The 21,563-nt window shown below is 32.0% G+C and overlaps 1 protein-coding gene across 2 annotated transcripts; it reads right to left on the bottom strand.

Annotated features, from left to right (window-relative positions):
- Nucleotides 1–20,594, bottom strand: LOC110035748 (guanylate-binding protein 4). 2 transcript variants are annotated; one of them, XR_002295171.1, is made up of 18 exons: nt 20,183–20,594; nt 19,206–19,308; nt 13,495–13,564; nt 13,349–13,387; nt 12,864–12,981; nt 12,719–12,776; nt 12,516–12,580; nt 12,159–12,165; nt 12,016–12,076; nt 8,507–8,566; nt 8,389–8,408; nt 8,229–8,294; nt 7,421–7,588; nt 6,993–7,250; nt 4,048–4,260; nt 1,566–1,837; nt 798–990; nt 1–224 (listed from the first exon to the last, which is right to left on the bottom strand). XR_002295171.1 is itself a non-coding variant. In XM_020740033.1 (17 exons), exons 1-17 carry the CDS (start codon nt 20,272–20,274, stop codon nt 849–851), a joined length of 1,812 nt encoding a protein of 603 aa, XP_020595692.1. In that variant the 5' UTR covers nt 20,275–20,594; the 3' UTR covers nt 583–848. The 2 variants fall into 2 exon arrangements, 1 of the variants encoding a protein (XP_020595692.1); XM_020740033.1 differs by lacking the exon at nt 1–224 and having other exon boundaries at nt 583–990.
- Between the last annotated feature and the right edge of the window lie 969 nt (nt 20,595–21,563).

Genomic DNA, 21,563 nt, shown 5'->3' with positions numbered 1-21,563 from the left:
TCGTTTACACCCCTAACTACAATTGGCGAGTTTATTTGCCAGGATTAAATGATGTAATTCTAAAATTATAAATGCCAATTTAAATTTTGGTGAATATTTAATAATTCTGGCTGCAAGGAGCATTTTTTTTTTAATATAAAAATGCCAAACAACAATCACCGGTCTACAGAAAGCCAGCTCCCACTATTTTCTATATCTTTTGTTTTGTGAAAAAGAGTAGAAACCTGCAATTGAAAAAAGAAAAAATATAAGACGATAACTATATCTGGCCTTACTAAAGAAGGGACAAGCTATCGGTTCAGCTTAAACTCTTCAGAAATAGTTCAACTCATTATAATTCAATACAACGGCAGTTTTAAAATACAAAGAAGTATAAGCCAAAGGGACAAAAGCAACAAAAAAGTGTTGAAAATTTAATTCATACGTTAGACTTTCAAATAATTCATATGTTATGCATCCAGAGCTCGTGGCAAGTGGCAACTAATCAGAATAATGAAAATAAAGACCATAAAGCTATAAGTACAAAGAAAATTTCTTTTGTCAATACAAAAATTAAACCAAATAAACATGGCAACATGGAGCGATTTCGTATAAAAAAGAGATGCAGGAGCACAGGTTAAAATTAGTGCTGCCCACTTAACTCTCCAGATATATATAATTTAAACAAAAGAATTGTACAAGTAAACAGAAACCCCATTTGTGGCTAAGCTCCAACCAAACTAACGGTTATATGCCAAACTTCTCCTTTTTCCAATGTTGATTTAGAACCAGAAAGAGCTATTGAAAAGAAATCTTACCCAGCGAACACACTGAGAAGACGGAAATGGAGTCTCAACTCGCTGGCTCTGTTAGTCTGACCTTGGACGACTCGAGCCCCTCTTTTGAGGGTTGTAGAGAGGCAAAAGGTATCTACCACCAAGTTTCCTTCTACCAAAACACCGCCAGTACAGGACAAATATCAGCACCAGTAATCCCAATGGGATCGCCCATCTATCAGGACAAAGAAATTAAATCATAGAAGGTTGCAAAAATCTTATCCTTCAAGGAGCCATTTTGGATCACTTTTACTTTTTATTACTTTATTTTGATTATGTTTTATCTTTAAAGTAAAACATATTTGTTGGTGGTAGTTTTTTTTAGCACTTAAAACATTATTAAACAAGTTAATTTATTTTTAAAAGTAAAAAATAAAAACGCCTAAATATTGTATCAAACAAACTTGTTTTTAAAACAAAAACTAAACCAAAAATGATCCCAAAAAAGCTTTGGGATCACATTTTTTTTAAAAAAATATATTTGTTTAGTATGTTTTTGTATGCTCTTGTTTTTTTGTTTTAAAAACAAATTAATTGTTTTCAATAACAAATTAATTTGTTTTTAAAAACATTAAAAACACCCAAAAGTCATTTTAAGTGTTTTTAATGTTATAACATATAAAAATTGTTTTATTTTAAGTAAAAATAAAAACAACATAAAATAAAAGCAAAAATAAAAATTGATCTCAAATGGCCCTTAAGGTTATAGATTAAAAATCATCAGATAAGGAATGTGACAAGGGAACCTACTTATCGAGGTCGAGTATTGGGCTATAAACAATAGATTCCCAAGTGGCTACAATAAAATGCCAAGCCGGATTATAATAGAGTGACTCTGATGTCCAGAACATTCTTGTATACGTCTCCAGGAAGATGAACATCACCCATGCACCAATCTCAAGTAAAAAAAATTTTATGACAAATCGACCCACCACGACCATTACGAGGGAGAAAGTTACCAACCAATTGAAGAGTCTGTTGTTGTAATCCTTGATGAAAAGTGCACGAGATTTTGCAAGCATCTGAAGACAGTAATTGGCTTTATTAAAATGGAAAATATTTTTTACTCTAATGAAGAATAATACTCATGCATTCATGAGTGATGCAAAATAAGAATGATAATTTCAAGTAAGTTTGGCAATTTATCAATTCATGACATGTTTCCTATTTGAGACTGATGCAGCATGCCTTCATCATGATCATCATCATCATTATTAATTATCAATGTCATCAAAAGTGCAAACATTAAAAATTGCAATCAACATCAAAACATGGAAAGAATTGGGCATTGTTAAAAAAATGAAAACATAATACTTGCTATCCAAATAAATAATAACATGATGCCGATGATTAGTTGGGCAATATTCAATTTCTAATTATGGAGCAATTTTTTTATCTTTTACATCTAAATTTTATATGTAAACAATATATTAAAAGTCTTCATGTTGCAAAATGAATTTTTAGATCTTACCATTCATGATTAAATGTCTGCACATCAACTTGAAATTATAAAAGCAAATGTTTGACATATCATGATCACTCAAATATTATATTAAAATGAAATATTTTAAAAATAGGTCCGCTAGTACTTACGATTTGCATATTGAATCATGGTGTCAATTAGCATATTTGTGATGATGATATATACATTTAAATGTTCAATGATGAAAAATGCAACGAGTCTAAAAAAGATCTTACTACGTGGTATGGGTTGGCAATCATATATTATGACCCATACATGTGTGGCAACATACTTATAAGTAGAGCCCCTATGAGGAAATAAGATGCTCATCCTCCTGATATTGATTTACGGGGTGGTTCAATAATATTAATGATGTTATCCTATGGTTTGGGTCACGACTATGATATATGATATGGATCCAAGACATTCCGCTATCTTATGATAACCACTGAACCCAGACATTCATATATGAAATATTATACATAAGATATACCATATAAAAAAAATAATACTATGTTATGATTAATCTATTCTGTTGACACTAATATGCTTGGCAAGTATGACACATGACAATCAGACATTTAAGATTTTTTTTTAGTAAGACTACCTTATTCTTATATTGTCATTAATCATATAATTTCAATTTAGACTAACTACATGTGATGCATCAAATTTATATATGATTATTTTTTAATCCCAATATTCAGATAATAGTTAGGGCACCGTGCGTGCGTCCGGGCATGCCTACATGTCTGCGCACGCAAGCTCATCAAATTATTGTCATTTTTAACAGAAAGAGAAAAGATTAAAGTTGAACCTGAGTTAGGATTAAATTATGAATTTACTACCCAACATTGTGATGTTTAGTTTTAATGCAAGATATGAACCATGTTAATGTAAATTATACAATAAAAGTTTAATTTTATGTAAATGAATTATGATGTTTTCTAAAATTCTATAGATGAATGTAAAATATTTTGAAATGCATCTGACTTGTAATAATCTTTGTATTAATCTATTGGATCTATGTGAGTTTCGGGTTATGTTGGATGTGTTATTTTGAGTCGTTTGGTCACTGAGTTTATCACCTACTTTATTCTAGTTGGTACAACATTAGAATGGCTACTAAAAGTATATTTAATCAGCTAAGTTGTGCCCTACTCTCACTCATGTTCGATTAAGAGGAGAGAACACCATGGAGTTGATAAAAAAATGAGAATTCATTAATGCGAGCGCGCTAAAGTTGGTATAAGGCTAATGCTGATGTGATTTTAATTCCACAAGGTTAGTGGTTGTGAACACAGACAAGTAACTTGAACAGGTTATTTTTATTGCAAAGATTTACAAGCATAATACTACTAAGTCACCAATAGGTAGGAAACACCAAAGCATTAAATATCCAATCATAAGAGCACTTAGCTTAAAACTAAAATGAAATAAAGATAATCTTCCAATCATAAGAGCACTTAGCTAAAAACTAAAATGAAATAAACATAATTTAACGATAATAGACATTGAACATCAAATGATTCACCACAAGGAACATCCAATAAAACCATAGATATTAAGATTGTGGAATAGATGCAGAATATCCTAACCACAGTATAAACCGAGAAGGAAAAAAAATCCCATGTTACAAAATTATAAAGCAACCATACACAATGATGGAAATTAAAGAAACATGAGATGTTCTACCATTCGAATTCATGCATTTCCAAATAACAGGCAAACATCATAAAAACCAGGATAATGAGCGTGGGGAGACTTAACCTTTGAAATTCTCTGCTCATAACTCTTTTTTGAAGGCCCAACACACTCCTTTTCAAAACTTTGGTTACATTGAAGAAAGCCAGCATTAAATTTAGCCATGGATGGAAGTCTCAGTGCTTGAAGATGGTCCATTTTATCCTCACATTTTGTATACAATGACTCACACAATTTTGAAGACTGATATTCATTGGCCAGAAGAAAACTTCTATAAACCTGTGTAAACAATTAAAAGAATTATCAAGTTTCTCACAATCATTGGGATCTGAAAAGGAAAAATTTTGAATAAAAATAATTTAGTAAGGTAAGGTATCTAAATGATATAAAACCAAAAGTAGATTCAAACTTCAATACAGTTAGACTTAATAAATCTGGATCATTACAGAATATGGATGATGGTTTCTTGATAGAATGAATTTAGCATAATTGTCATAAAATTAATCTTCAACACAAACTAGCTAATATAGTTTAATTCATAGGTTCTCTTAAGCATATTCGCACATTAGTTTCAACCATATTACTCAAGCAGTGCTCAAGCTTCATTGGCATTAAGAAAAAACCTTCAAAAATGCTAATTGTCCTAGCTATCTAATGGAGATAAAGTCTACACTCACCGGAAGCAAATGTCATGAGTTTAAACAAGCAAATTAGCAAATTTATTTTTCATTTTATTTGGGTTATCCTGTAATATGTCATTTAGTATGTTTGGTTTTAGGTTATTTATGTAAACATTTCAATGATGATCCTTTCAGAGAATGTGTTGTATTCTCCAATATGTGTTAGTTTGATTCGGTTCTTTGCGTTGACTCTTTTTTTTTTTTCTTTTTTGCTTTGTCGTTGATGGAGTTCGATTTCATTTAATGGGGCCTTTCAAGCAGGGCAATAATAGAGTTGAGCAAAGCCAAGCACATCATGCCCTGACTTGATTTGGTTGTATAAAAAGTTGTTCATTTTTGTCTTGAGCTCAAGCCAAGCTTTCACATATATTTTCATACTGGACTTGTGTTGATTTTTTTTAACTATGTTTAGCTTATACATGACTTACCTAAACTAATCAAACGAGCAATTAAACAAGCAACACTTAAGAAAATGAAATAATATTTCCTCTCCCATATTACCAAATAAGATTACAATTATGTACAAGCAAATTAATAAATAAAAAAATATAATCTAACTACCTGGCACAACTTAAACAAACATCAATTAAAAAAAAAAAGATAATAGTTCATGAAAAAACTTCCTTACGATCATACAACATAAATTAAAACCAGTATGCATGTTCATTAAAATGAATATTTAAGAAGAAATTGCATCAAATCAATATGTAGACTTGCTAATAAAATATTATGTAATTTAGAAAAACCAAAATGCTTAAAAAACCCATTAACGATTACCAAGATAAGCAGCATTTTATGGAAGAATAAGTTCACACTAACTTCTAAAAATGATTGCAACACTTTGATCACATAGAAACAAAACTAATTTATTACAACTATGAAAGTCAACAAGAAATAAGATGCTTCAATATACACTATGTACTGGACTAATATCAATAAAGTTTAAGACCCTTTTCTACAACTTCTAAGCAGGCTGAAACAAAAAAAAAAATTGTGCTCGCTGGGTGTTTAGGGAGACTAAAAGCGGCAGAACTCAAGGTGTGAAATGATGGGCAAAATTATGGACATAAGAGATGTGAATTGTGAAAACACCATGAATTAATAATAATATATTACTATTAAATAAGTAATCAAATAAGATATATTTAATTAAACTTCAATTAAATAAATTATAAGTTATTGTTGAGCCTAATATCAAACTTTGAATAAGTTACTTTTTGGACAATAAGTTTGTGAATAAAAATAAATGAATTGAACTATATTAAAGATTGGTTTATTTATCCTTTGATTCGTAGCTTTATTTAAGCCATTGAGTTCTTCAAAAGAGTTCAAACTCGTTTAATTATAAACTTGAATGAATTTGAAGTATTAATCGAGCCAAACTCAAATTGTCCAAGTGTATAGATTCACTTACAACCCTAATTTCAAGCTAAACTAGGGTTACAGTGGTTTGTTGTTACAGCGGTTTGGGAAGTCAGCTAAACTATGTGACATATGGAGGTGGATTTGGTCAAAAATGCGAACATATCTCCTGTAATGCTTATCCACGTGTGATTCCTGCAGAACTTTTCTATTAAAATTTCATATGGTTTCCACAATTGATATATTCTGGCAGAATAAAAAAAACAAATTTACAGAAAAAAAATCCAATATTTTATTTATGTTAGACAGGGAACACCATAATTATAAATTTGATAAATTAGGGGTGAAAAAGTAGAGTTTTTGCATAATAAGTTTTCTACTTTCTTTCAAACAGAAGTTAAATTATTTGTGTGTAGTGCAAGTATTGAATGTTAATTTAATGGAAAGTCTTCTCCTTATACTGGTATGAGGCTAGATCTTAATTCTAGTGAATTCCTTTTCATTTGTGATTGGATTTGCAAAGGTGATTGATTTTTGGTCAAAATTGATATAATATGAATTTATGATTATGGCGTAAGTCTTGTCAAAGCGTGTTTCTTCGGTTTTAAACTTCTCATAGATTTCTAATTCAATAACCATTAAACAATTATTTGGAATGAATTCTTCATATTTCTTGATATGCATCAAAGGGAAATCTTGAAGTAGGAGAAAAAAAAAGAAGAGATAAGAAAGAAGTTTATTTGTTGATAAATACTCTTTCCAACTGAAAAAGAATTTGGTACATTATCTCAAAATAATATCAAGGGGAAATCTAAATAGTGTTAAAGAAGTTACGGACATTAAAAAAAAAGAATATTAAAAAATGATAAATGTACATGCTATATATGCTAAAGAATGATTGATTTTTTAACGTAGATAAGAAAATTAAAAAAAATCAGTTTAATTTTGTTTAACATAACTTTATCTTACCTTCAGCATTTCTTCTTCAAGCTTGAAGGCAGATTGTTCAGCATGATGTCGACCAAAATGTTGTTCATCAAAGAGCTTTCTTGCCTCAACTTTCGATTCATCATTAGCCTGCTTCAACCTCTCCTCGGTTAATGGCAGATGCAACATATCCATTTTTTTATTGTAAAGCTTCAAACACCGATCAAGGATCGCCTTATTGAAAACCTCAACAAGAGAACCAGTTGATGGAATTTCCCCTTTGTTTAATGCCTCAAGAATCTGAAACACGTTTAACGGATATAAAAGAAAAGTGAGATGCTCAGCCGAAAAAGTAGACTATCTATTGCTTTAATTGGTGCATCTATTCTGTCCATAAATCTAAGCCAATAATTTATTTTTAAGCTGTAATAGAAATTTAGCACTAAGGATGAATGAAAAAAAAAAAGCACCTGCTCTAGAAAAGATGCAAACTCCTCCCCATTGAGGGTTTTTCCTTGGACAATCTTTGGACGTATAATTGATGCAACGAGTTGTTTCAAATGCTCCCTTTGTTCTACATATGACTGTTCAAGCTCACTATCCTTCATATCACAAAGTTTCGTCCTTTGCAGATGAGGCTGCAACATGAGTTCTGTATTGTTAGGCAACATCCTATACCATATGATATGCCAACTCGATAAAAAATTGCCTAGGTCATAAAATTAACATTAGAAAATCAAATCAACAAATCTCTCAACAATACAATTTTGCAACTCTCTCTCTCTCTCTCCCCTCCGCTCACCTCTTTCTCTTCATAATGCACCACACTCAACAATTCAAACTTCTAACTCTCTCTCTCCCTCTCTCTCTCACATCCTCAACAAATACAACAATTAACAAAACAAATTTTCAAAAAACTTTGATGTCAACTTTTCCTAAGCTTGAATCCAAAATCAATATCTTTACTTGATAAAAAATGAAATTCTCCACACTCATCAATGCAAACTTACAAAGAACACTGATGTGAATACGAAATCAAGCATATTTACTTCAAGAAAAAGCCATTCACCAAACTCAGCAACGCAAACTCACACTAAAATTTGATGTTAATGTTTTCCTAAGCTAGAATAAGAAATATAAGTGCCTTTACTTGATGAAAATGACATTCATTCCATCCATTATTTCTAATAAGTACACAATAATAAAAAAGAGAACTCTACTCTCAAATTTCTTTTTCCTAAAATTGGAATATCAACTAAATAAGACAAGAATATGTACCTGAGGTAAGCTAAAGGCTGTGCTATTATCACCCATGATGGCTAAAGAGTCCCTAATCTGGTTTACCTGTTACAAGAGGTTACGAAAGAGTGGGAAAGACTGAGAGAGAATTTATAAAAAGAGCTAACAGAATATGAGAGATGTTCCAGCCAAAAAATACCTGATCAATATATCTGTCTCCTGCAGAGTCAGAAAAAGGTGAAATATATAAACAAATTTCATCCAATATTGACACGGTTTATAATAAGCACAGGACTTAGGTGGATGGCGTAAAATACCATTCACATTGGGGACTCGCTGGAGGGCTTCATTTACCATTTGATGAACAGATTTGCCTTCTGCGAGAAATCACCATTAATAGCATAATTATAATCATCATCATTACTAGCATTATCTCAACCATTTTGCTTCATCCTCAATAGTATGTTTCTTCATTGATTTATACTAAGTTTTGCACGTCAAGTTAATTTAATTTTCGGAGCAATTGTGAGTGCAATATGTTGGGTTTACCCTCTTTCCTTCCTATTGTTTTCAAACTAATTATATCTCCCAAAGTTATAGGAGCTCTTTTTGAAGTTCATTATCTATAATCAGGTCCTGAGTCGATATCCAATCCTGTTCTAGTTATATAAATCTTCAAAAACATACCTTGGCATGAATCAAGCCAACTGTAATCGATTAACATTATTTACATCCTTTCATATATACCCATACTTTTGAAAACCGAGCCAGACCGACCGGTCTGACCGTTCTAACCGGGAACCGGGCGTGGTTCCAATCCAGGTGAGAGTAAGAACCAGATTTGCAGACCGCTTGAACCGCCATTCCAACCGGAAACTCTGGAAACCATTCTCGGTTTAAGAGAACTGGTCGGTTTCCTCGTTGGCAACACAATCGCCTCAATATCCATCATCAACATGAAATAGGTTGTTTCGGTTCATCTAAATCTTCTTTCACCGTGGAAGAGAGCTTTTCGAGATCATTTATGAGACTTGTCTCATTGCGAGAAAAAAAAGAAAGGTACGGGAAGAAGCCAAAGGGATGAAAGCAATTCGTACGTTGGCTCTACATGGGGAGTTTCCAATGGAGAAGAAAGGCTTTGGAGATGGAGTCAAGAAGGGTAAAAAATGGAGTTTTGAGGAAGAGGATGATTACATAGTTGGCAAAGAGTTCCTCAGCTCCACATGGCAGATTCAGAGATTGGAGGAAGAGCATCTAACCATATTGTGAGATCACATGCCAATGTGGCAGATGGTAGCCAATAGGAACCTCAAAGAAACTAAGTTATAAGATGTTTGAAGTACAAACAGGGAGGAAAGTTGTACTAGATTTTAGATTCCTACAACATTTAATTTTTATTCATTATAATTTTCTTTTAAATTTATTGCGGTGTGATTCTTATATTTCATATTTAATTTTTTTTAAAATTAATTGCTATTACATTTTGGAATAGCATGCCAAAATTATTGTAGTGTTAGTTATTTAAATATTGAGGTATTTATTTTACATTTCATAATCAATTTTTTTGAACTACCTCATTTCTTTCATATTCAAATAAATTTATAATTTATTATGTCATTCAATTGAACCCCAAATTCAAACATTAAATCTTGAACCTCTCACTTTATCGGTTCAATGTCTGGTCCAATTCTCTGAACTTTATATATACTAGTAACAAATTAGATTTCATTGCATAAAGAGTCTCATAGTGTTCTAGCTCAAGAAGCTATAGATACAATGGATGAGACTTCTATGCAAGATAGAAAATTTGACACGAGCCATGAATATGTACCTAATCACCTCAAATAATTTGGAAAACTTAACTGACATGTTGTATGAGGTTACACTATCTAAATTTACATTTTTACTTTTTATTTGCTTCCTTGAAAAAAAAACAACTGCTTTACATCCAACATTCACAAACATTTGATACAATTTGCAGAATGGTACAAGTTGACAAGTTGTTTCAATTTAATGCTCATGTGTTAAATGATTAACAAGCTTTTACTTATACCCCATCCACAACTTCCTATTAAGAAATTAAGATGCGAGGTTAGCACTGAACACTGTTCCATAGCACAAACTTTTCCTTCTGCTTATATGCATCTACAAATATTCAAGATTATTCAAGTTTTAAAATACTTTAATAAACTAGAAAATTTGTACATATTCAAAACGTCATTCTTTGGATTGTAAGTTTCAAATTAATCGTTGAAACCATTCCCAAACTAGCCCAACTGTATTTACATAGAAAACAAAAATGGGGCATACATAAATCTAAGTTCTATGGTGACTGAACTCCCAATATTTTATAGAGTCCCACATCCTCAATGAAAACAATATTTGTCACAACAAATATTAAGCTTTCAAAATAACATTTGGATTTAGTATTGGATACGACATGACATATCCAAATAAAGAATATTGAAGGAAATTGTACTTTTAACTCTTGCAAATGAAGTATCATGCTATAAAGAACATTTACTTTTGAAAGGCATCCAAGTCAAAGACATTCCTTCTAATCCTAACTTCAAAGAAGCCATGAATAGGGGCAGAACACACAAACTAAACAGCTAAACAACTTATTTAGAACCGGGGCAAAATAGTCATTTATCCAGAATCAGTTGTTTTCCAAACGCACAAACCAAACAGCCAACCAACTTATCTAGATCAGTTGTTCATCAGCAGATTATCATGATAAGCTGCTTATCAGCATAAGCTGGATAAGCTGCAGCTGCCCCAAACAGACCCTAAATTTATATTGTATAATGATGCTAGTGGATAATCTAGAGCTACACAAGGAGGTATGCATTTGCTATTATTGTGTTAAGACTTTGAATTGAATCCATATGTTAGAAAAATTTTAATGCAAGTAAGAAAAATTAAGGTTTTACTATCTAAATAAGAGTTGATTTCCAAAATTAACAACTATATGTACTTGTGCCATAAGAATTTTTTTATTATTAATTGTGTTTAATTTTATTTTGTCATTGTAAAATTTCTTTGAAGATACTATATTTAATCCTATTATTTCATTAAAAGAAAATACAAAAAAATTACATATTCATATTAATAATTTACTAAATATAAAAAAGTGTCTTTAGCGTGATGTATTCTATATTTTGCAATTATGTTGTGTCGTTGTGTGTGTCCTCATGTTCATGTTTGTGCTTCATAGGTATCATGGTATATAAAATTTCCTTGCAAAAAATTCACTTTACCATTTTCCTTATTATGCTCATGAATCACTTTATGTTTTGTTCATTATGCTCATGAAACTCATGAGCCTAATGTGACCAGATTATTGTTTGTGTTTGCACGCATGCACTAGTCAATGTAGATGGATGGATTCACTTTTATTTAAGCTAAATTCAAATTTATACATTTTTCAAATCCATTCATATTTAATTTTCTATTTTCTAATTTTAAAAATAACTTAATGTACCCCATGCATAACACAATCCCATATTCTTGAATTGTGGCCATGTTTACAGAACTTTTGAGCTTCGATCAAAGAAAATTGCATCAAATCAATTATGCGGCAAGATTATTAACAAAGCATCCATGCAGCTCAAATACTTCTCCCTCAAAAGCCACTTAAATAAACAATGAGGATCACAGGATCCTAATAGAATTTTCAATCAAGCAAAATCAAAAACTCAATAAGTCACAAGAGGATAAAAATAAGATAATTTTTCAATCAAGCAAAATCAAAAACTCAATAAGTCATGATTTGTTTGACTATAGATAACTACTTACTTTTAATAGGAAAAAAAAGAAAACTTACGCAAGAAATCACGTTGAATAAGCCACAAGAGTTTAGCAGGCTCAAAAGCAACATCTTGCCCCTGAAGAAATAACAAATGCTATAAAATATTAAAATCAAGCATAGGCTATACTAAAGTCAGATAAAAATTATCAGAACATTACCTTTACTCTGTCCACCAATGACCCAACGAGGAAGGATATGAGAACTGTTAGAATCATTATTAAAGAAGGGGCACTTGCATATATACCACTCCATTCCTATGTATTTACATATCCAACACCTATACTTCGTTATTTAGATTTATACCACTCAAATCTTTCATATCACATCAAAAATACGACCATTTTAACTTTTAAAAAGTGAAAACACCTTCTCAAGCATTGGTAAGGTAGTATGGTATGTATGTAAAATTTGAAGTTTAGGTGTTAGTTATGTAAATACATAGGAATTGAGTGGTATGTGTAAATATTCCTTAAAAGAAAACACTGAGACATGACAAAAACTACAATAAACTTAACCTGCCATAAAATTCTTCAGCAATTTCAACAGCGAAAGACAGACGGGATATATCAGCCTCACGAATCTACAACGACAAAAACCCAAAATAAATTAGCCCATATTCGTTAAGGATTTGGTTAATCTTCTGTATGAAACTTTGGAAGTCGTTACTCGAGGCCCATTAAAAGCCACTAGAACTTGTCTCCAGATAAAGAGCACAAACCGTCTCAGGCAGATTGTATATAAGCACAGAACTCATGATAGTTGCTAGGGCAAAGATCCTGTCATGAAGAGGGCCTGAGTAAACGATAGAAAATACAGCAGGTAGAATCTCTAAGTTATAGAAGAATCTGTTTCCAGCTTTATACCTGTCATCGTACACATTTGACTTCCCAATACTTTCAAATCCTTCAGTGTCAAGGTACAGGACAGAAATTTTTACACCATCAACAACCACATCCAGTGGATCACCCCAAACCCAAATACCTACAAGAAAAAACTCAGCTTGCCCGATGATATTCGAGGCTCCAACAAGCAGTAAAACTGTGACTTTATGAGTAAAGAGCCAAAATAGGTCCATGACTATTTACATGGGATCATTTTAGTCCCAGTCTCCGAGCGCATAAAAGTGTCAAATTAGTCCCCAAATAGTACTCTGTGGAGACTACTACAACTCACATTCAAAATATCTGATGACTAAATTGACACTTTTATAGACTTTGGGACTAAAATGACCACATGAAAATAATCAGGGGACTATTTTGACACTTCACTCATGATATTACGAAATACTTCAGAAGAAAATTACTCCCTAGCATTAGAGAATGAATTTTTTATCAATGCATCAATTCACCTTTTGTTTTTGTGTCTCGCATATGTCCAACGCCAAAACCTTAAACAAAACACAGTCAAATAGAAAGCAATAGTCAGTAAATATATTGAAATAAACTTTGAAATACCAAGGGAAAATAGAAAATAATGAGCAACAGAATAAACAACCTTTATCACATGGAAGAGAAAGAAGTTGATTAAGAAGAAATGATTTGCCAGAGCGGTATGGACCAATGACCTGATTCAGCAAGCAACAAGAAACCACAAGCAAAACATGAACCGTGGATTTTACATTTGCTAAATAACCATATAGGTGATGATAGATTTAAAAGATGACAGAAGGTATTCTACTAAATATAAAAAAAAGAAAAAGATGTTTCCTCAAGGTTCCACAAACACATTTAAGATAACAAATCTAAGAAGTTGGATGAGGTTTTTGGAACTGCTCTGTTAAACACCGTATCATGAGGATATGCAGAATCAAGACATAGAGGACTTTGCCGACCACAATAGGACTGTCTAATACAACCCATTAGTGAGCGAGCACATGTGAAAAAGATTAAACACAACATCAGATTTTCAAAATTGAAAACCCTGAGGAACTAGTAGATTCAATGGAGCAGGATGAGTGCAATGCTCTTAATAAGCATGCTCCAGTCTTGTTTCATACCAATATCCGATATCAGGCAGACACAAGTTAGACCACTTCTGAGTTTGAAAACAATTAAAAAAGCCAAACATGTATGAATTCATTATTGTGCATGCATATGTTGCAGAAAAGTATGTATTTATGCATGTATGCAGGTATGCACCACGGGATTTATTGTAAGACTTCAAAGAACAGTTTTCGTTGCTGAAAGCCTAAAATATGGTAGATCTTTGTAAAGATCCAAGTTTAGTTTGTAATGTTTTTTCTCTAGCACAATAACAAAACCTGCCACTGCTTTCTTCTTTAACTAACTCCCCAAACCATCTATGAAAGTTGTACGCCATCCAAGGACAAAATCTGCTTAGTTGTAGCACAAAACTCAAAGGAAGGGGCATGGCATCACAACCCAAAGTACTAGCCAGGAATAATGCGTCCACAACCACGCAGGCTCATCCATCCCTTGGCTCTCTCATTTGTATTCTTCTTTGCCTTGCAATTTTAGTTCATTATATGTAAATGGATTAATAAAAGTTAGCATTGAGCATGGTTTCTATTGAAATCACATCAGAAGGTTAAAAAACAGAATGACCAAACCATCACAACAAAATTTTGCATCTTACGAGGATAATGAACATAGACATCAAAACAAACAGATCTCTGCATGTGAACAAGTAATGAAAAAGAATTGCAATGCCAATGTGTTACGAGGGCTCCTAGCCTAAGGGCAAATTTGTCTTTTGTAAGCCTAAGAGCAGTTTAGTCTTTTATTATTATTATTATTGGATATAAATAGGCTTGTTAAGTTTAGGGCTAGGGGATATGTATGAGATTGAGGTGTGAGTCTTAGGTTTAGGTTTTGGGAGAGATTCCTACCTCTCGAATTGTAGGAATTGGGAGAAATCGCCTACCTCTCGAATCTTAGGTGCATATCTTTGTGTTCTTGTTGACTTTTTTGGATTATTACAATAAAATTCGTGTTTGCCCTAATTTCTAAGAAAATCTATGTGGATTTCTACTTTGAATCGCATCGAATTGGTATCAACTTATCACGTAGCTTATAGATCACCACAATCTTTGTTAACTTTGTATTAGGTGTATCTTTTATCTCTGCTAACTTTAATCCTGCATGCTTCTGTTTGTTAAAGCCTTCAGTATGTCATATTATTTCTTCTAAGTGCTACATCTCGAGTCCGCTCATTATTTCTTTGCTTGATACCGCAGCGCTTAAAGTGGTGATCTGCCCTGATGTCGCGCGAATCCTTTTAGATCACCACATTCAAAGATTGTGCTATATTCTCTAAGATTGACTAGAAATCAAATCACCGGCCGATTCAGATGTGGCCGAAGGATGTGCACAAGACTACATTTCGAACTTCTCTAGATCACTATAAATTTGTGATAAAATGGAAAGCATTGCCAGACAATGACATCAAGTGAAAGCCACCCGACTTGATAGAGAAACAATCTCATTTTTTCACACCATGAAAGCAATGTGTCTTTTGGGGGAGGAAGCATTGTTACAAGGGCTCCTAGCCTAAGCGCAAATTTTTCTTTTGTAAGCCTAAGGGCAGTTTATTCTTTTGTTATTATTATTATTGCATATAAATAGGCTTATTATGTCTAGGGTTAGGATGATATTGAGTTGTGAATCTTAGATTAAGGTTTTGGGAGAGATTTCCTACCTCTCGAATTGTAGGAATTGGGAAAAATCGCATGCCTCTCAAAAAGTAAGTGTTTATCTTTGTGCTCTTGTTTAGTTGTTAGATTATTACAATAAAATTCGTGTTTGCCCTAAGTTCTACGAAAATTTGTGACGATTTCTACGTCGAATCGTATCACAATGGCTATTATATGAATCATCAATTGCAATATGTTGAGATCAAGTCATCCATACCACAGATCAAATTTGCTAAGCAAAGGTTGGTCGTGAACATATAACATTTATAGATAAGAAAGGATTCTTAAGATTATGACAAGCCAAAGGTACAATAGCAAAATATTTCCCAAATAATTTTTAATATTTACTAGTTCAATTCCACAAAATTTATACAATATGTTGATTGTGTTTTTTTTTTAACGAATAGCCGAGTGGTTAATTCAATTTGGATATGATAACCTTGAACTACAAATATTTAAAATCAAAATATTAGGTCTTACATGCTCATTATCAAGGTGTGAGCAAAACTGGAGTACAAAAAAAACAACAAAACATTTATCCCACCAAGTGGGGTCAGCTACATGAATCATTTTTCTCCATTTTGTCATATTTAGTGTGATATTTTCATTTCATTCTAATAAATTAAGATCATTTTTTATACAATATGCTCAAGTCTTCCAAGGTCTACCGCTGCCTTTCTTAATTTAAGTAGAATCTAAAGCATCTACTCTTTTAATCGGATCATTAGATGGTCGACGTTTAATGTGACCAAACCATCTAAGATTACTCTCTCTAGTTTTGTCCGTCATTGTAGCTACACCGACCCTATCACGGATATATTCATTTTGCATATTATCTCTAAGTGTAAAGCCACTCATCCACCTAATCATTCTCATCTCGACAACACTTAACTTAGTTTTATGCTTCTCTTTTAAAGGCCAACATTCAACGCCATAGAGCATTGCAGGTTTCACCACCACGTTATAAAATTTTCCTTTCAATCTAAGCAGTACTTTTCTATCACACAATAAGCCCGAAGCATTCCTCCACTTCAACCAACCAACTTGGATTCTACTAATAACATCTCCATCAATATCACCATAACTTTGAACACTAGACCGGAGATAACTAAAGTCTTCACACCTTTTAAAGCAAGACTGGAGTATGTATAAACAAACTCATATCAAGAAAAGAAATTGCATAAATATCTTAAAAATGAACTCATTGATTTATATATGAATAACAAGAGGTTAAAGAAAAGACATTTAAAAATATAATTTTAGGGAATGATGAAGATCCATTGTTTTCTAATGTACCATTAGATAATGAATGGTTTATAGAAGAAAACAAAGTTAAAACGTCGCAATCGTAAGAGGAAGATCTCAATGTTGACTTCTACGATGTAAGAAAGAACACAAATTAACAAGAGAGCAAAGATTAGCATAAAAAATTAATTGTTAGAAATTAGAATATTTAAGTGATAGAAATTCTAATCATCAATATATTTATTATTTTAATAATTAATTATTATTCTTATTATTTTTTATTGATTAAGGAAGATGAAGCTGGTTGAGATAAAAAATGAGGAAGAATAATAACACAATTAAGGAGAACGGAATAAAGAAAGTAATTGACAATAATGATGATTCTAGTGAAGACTCTTAAAACTTAAGTGATGAGAGTAAGGATAATTTTGAATTCATAAATTACAATCTCAATTATTTAAGTTACTTGTTTATATTGAATTGGAGGTCGAAGAAATTTATTGTTATGATCTTACTTTTATATGTTAGTCTATTAATTATTAATTCATCTTACTTTCATCTTAATTTTAATTAAATTATATATATTTGGGGTATGATTTATTTGTAATGGAGTTTCTAACATGGTATGTAAACCTTTTTTAGTTTGAGTCGGACAATTCCCTTATGATCTACAATGCAAGACTGATGAAACCTACATTACATAGGATTGGGGTCGACCCATGTTATTTTGGTAGTGCAACTAGGTAGTATATTTAATAGGCCAGCCTTTGGTACTTAGAAATTGATTTTATGAATGTGTTACAAATGAAATATTAGATAACCATTATTAAGACACGATATTATTCTATTATTGAATCTTGAAAAAAATCAATAATATATATGGATATATGATTAAAGTTTGCAAATGCATTTGAAACAAATGATTCTCATTTCAGATGTATCTTTACCTTGTTACATATCTACACTAACACTGTCGAACTTCCTTGTTATATATATATATATATATATATATTATGAATATTGTGGATGTGGCAAATTTTAGTCCCCTAACTGCTACAATGTGATTTTGCTGCTAATGGAATGGTAAATCACCCCTTACTCTTTTATTTCAAGCTGAACCAAGTAATTCTGTGGAAATTGTTGTACAAACCAATGATAGTATGGACAATTTATTAAGTGTGGATGAATTGTTAAAGCAACATTATATTGTCTTACAATAGTTGTACTAATAAGACTTTAGGCTCTTACTGCTTGCTTGGGATCAATTTTGTTTTTTTTTTTTTACTTTTATTTTTAAAATTTATTTTTAAAAGCATGCTTGTTTGGTGTGTATTTTAAATGTTTTTTTATTTTTTGTTTTTAAAAACAAATTAACATGTTTTTGAAAACACTCAAAATAATATTTAGGTGTTTTAAGTGTCTTCAAAGACAACCATATCCTAATCAATCATACCAATCATGTTCTGTTTCGTGTCTTCAAAGACAACCATATCCTAATCAATCATACTAATCATGTTCTGTTTCGAATCAAAACATAAACAAAACAAAATAAAAAATAAAAATAAAAAACAAAAGTGATCCCAAACAGTCTGTTAGTAATGTGGATATGAATCTATGATACTTGATTCTATGTATGCCTTGTTTTGGTGGGTATTACCACATTAATGTGATTCAGTTTTAGAAGATTAAATGTGTCTAGTTGGTGACTCTTATGAATAAATATGTTAAATAGGAAGCCACATTGTATAAGTCTGCCACAATCAGCTAGGCCATCAAAATTTTTGGGGAAGTTTGTGCAGAGTTGCACCAAGCCCCATGTAGCAGCAAGTTATACAGTGCATGGCACCTCTTCAGAGTATGGAGAATAACAAGGAAAAGCTCTCATCTTGCTAAAACAAGTTAGACAGTGAAGAACGAGGTGGATTCATTGTGCACAATCTTCCTCCTAAACCTTAGTTGTCAGTTTTCCTTTACTAGCTCTACCTCAACTTTGCTTCCTCTAACACCACATCTGTCAAAAAATTTACTGAAATTTAAATATTTTCTGAAGCCTATCTCCACATTACAGAAAGCAAGAGAATCAAATGTTGAGAAAACTAATTTTGGATTTAATCAAATTTGTTTTATCCTTACTAAACAAATAAATAAACCATGGAAACATGTACAAAAACATTGCCGTGTTATGACATATATAAAGGTTGAATTACTAAATGGGGGTCACTCCTTACATTATATGATAAAACTCAAATAGAAGCCTCCATTACTTTCAGCATAAGGTTAAAGAAAAACACAAAACTGAAAAACTTACAGCAACGGCTGCAATAGGAGAACTAATTCTTCGAATTGCATCCAAACCTTCTCTTGCAAGACGAAGCTTTGTATGACCAAAATCTGGCTCCACAACAGGAAACCTGTAAATATGAACAGTGCTGTGATTATATAAATGATAAAATCAACAACCTTTATCTCTATAACTGAATATAAGTTTGAAAGCAAATGCCAATAAGTAAAGTAATATACTATTTCACGTTTAGCGGATGTCGTCTTTTAAGGAATTACAATAAAATATTAATAAAATTGAAAATACATAAATAACCTTTAAGTCATATTTTGATGAATTAATATGTCGGCCAAATTTAACGAATTTTCTATCAGTCAATCTGACAGAGTAAGGAAATAAAAACAAAAAAGGAGATAAGAATTATCATTAATTGATGTCAATAATCTTACATTATTTGAGAAACATTCGACCCAAAAAAATGCATTTGATATATTCAATTGTAATATGAATAACACTTTAGTTAACATGATATTAAACCAAACAACCCAAAAGTCACAAAAAAAAAAAAAAAGAAAAAAAAATCTCATTGCCTTATGCCTGTATGTAATGTGAAGTTGATCTTATAAAACTGATTAAACCGATCCAAATGCTGCCACTAGATTAGAATCGATTTACAATTTCTCATCATTATTATAAATAAGTACACTTCCTATAGATTTAATTTAAGAGATTCAAATATTAACATCATGTATAAATTTGGTGACATGCATGAAGTAATAGAAAAATAAGATTGGCAGAATCTACCGATTGGATCCGATACATTGGCAAATTAAACTCGCAAAACTAAAAAAACCCTATCTTCTCGCATAATGGAGAGGAGAGATTTATGCTTACGCAACGAGCTCCAGCTGCAGTGGCCTCCCATTATGGCACTACACCGCAACTCAAGCAAACAGGAAACCCTAAGGAAAACATCAAACAAAATTCAGACAAAAATTACTTACGCTCGCCGAAAGTCGTTTACTTGGCAAGACCCGGGTTCCCATAAACAACCCAAAGTGAGGCAGATCACAAGAAAGCTAACGAAAAGCGCCATTGCTCACCAACCGAGCATCTACAACAGGACCTCCAGGAATAAAAGAGAGAGAATGTTGCGTCGTGGAGTTGACGGATGATGATCCCAAAGAGGCATAGAAGACAAGAGGGATCTCCGCAGGCGAACAGAGGGACACAAAAGGGTCAAGTTTCTATACACGTGCAACGTAGGATTAGCAACGCCAGAGGAGTTTAAGAGAGAAGAGACTCGAGGATTTTCTTCAACGGAAGCGATTATAGTGGAATCCCGGGCATAGAGAGAAAGCTCGGACGAAGAAGATGACTGTAGGTATTCGAATTCGGTTACCTTACCGAGAGGTAAAATAGAGAGCGTTGTTGTTAGACTTGGTATATTTTTTTTAAATGGAGGGTTTTGACATTAATTTTTTTGTTTCTAGCGTAGAAAAGCTCCGTTCAAAGAAACTCTTGTTTTAGATAGTTAATTTCTTTAAAAATATGATTCTAAAAGTATTGTATGTGATAATGATTACAATAACCCCTTATTATATGTACACAGTTCTGTTTGAAAATTACAGTTTTATTTGAGGCGCAAAATTCTATTTGAAAACAATCATACAAACATAAGATCAACATAAGCGCATCTCAGCCAAAAAGACGAGTTTGCTTACCAAAAAAACCTAAAGTAGTACAGTTCATCCTCCAAAATATATCAACATCGTCAAAACAAATGCAACATTACCAACAATAAAAGTAATGCTAAGATTACAAAATCAAACATGATCAATATATTCATAAAAAATTTTAAATCTTTGAGATCATTCTTCACCTTATCATCAGATGCATTTATCTTTTTATCCCCTCACTCATATATTGCATCCCTTAGTTCATCAACCCATTAAAAAAAGTTGCAATCTTTGTTCATTAAAATTTTGGGACATCTATAAAATTTTCGGCCAACATTGTCATCTTTATGTGTCGTGAATACAATGCATAACAGGTTGCAATAACAATAGATATTTCGTCCCTTAGAGCTTGTCGAGTTTAAGCTCATTTTTTATGATATAATATTGTAACTTAATGATTAGCACATATTAATGCGAGAAGAAAAGAATGAATGGGTAAAAAAAAAAGAGACTTAAACATTAATATGAAATAAACATGAAAAGCTAATTACTATCGAGATTGTAGTGTAGAGAAAAAAAGATCATGTATCTAACATTCAAATTTTGTAGGGTACAAACGCAAACTGTTATATCCATAATAATCAATGACTATATTGATGATGAGTAAAAACGTGATGGAAATCGATTTAGGGAGAAAACCTAACCG

Source organism: Phalaenopsis equestris, unplaced genomic scaffold (assembly GCF_001263595.1).
Source record: "Phalaenopsis equestris unplaced genomic scaffold, ASM126359v1 Scaffold199599, whole genome shotgun sequence".
NCBI lineage: Eukaryota > Viridiplantae > Streptophyta > Magnoliopsida > Asparagales > Orchidaceae > Phalaenopsis > Phalaenopsis equestris.
The sequence above is the reverse complement of the archived record's forward strand: the minus strand, read 5'-3'. Positions and strand labels throughout refer to the sequence as shown.

Coding starts and splice junctions, on each gene's coding strand:
- LOC110035748 (XM_020740033.1), bottom strand. CDS start 20,274: ATGGCGCTTTTCGTTAGCTTTCTTGTGATCTGCCTCACTTTGGGTTGT. Junction 8,567..12,015: donor TATTCAACGTGATTTCTTGC/GTAAGTTTTCTT, acceptor GATTTCTCGCAG/AAGGCAAATCTGTTCATCAA. Junction 8,409..8,506: donor GCGAGTCCCCAATGTGAATG/GTATTTTACGCC, acceptor CTGACTCTGCAG/GAGACAGATATATTGATCAG.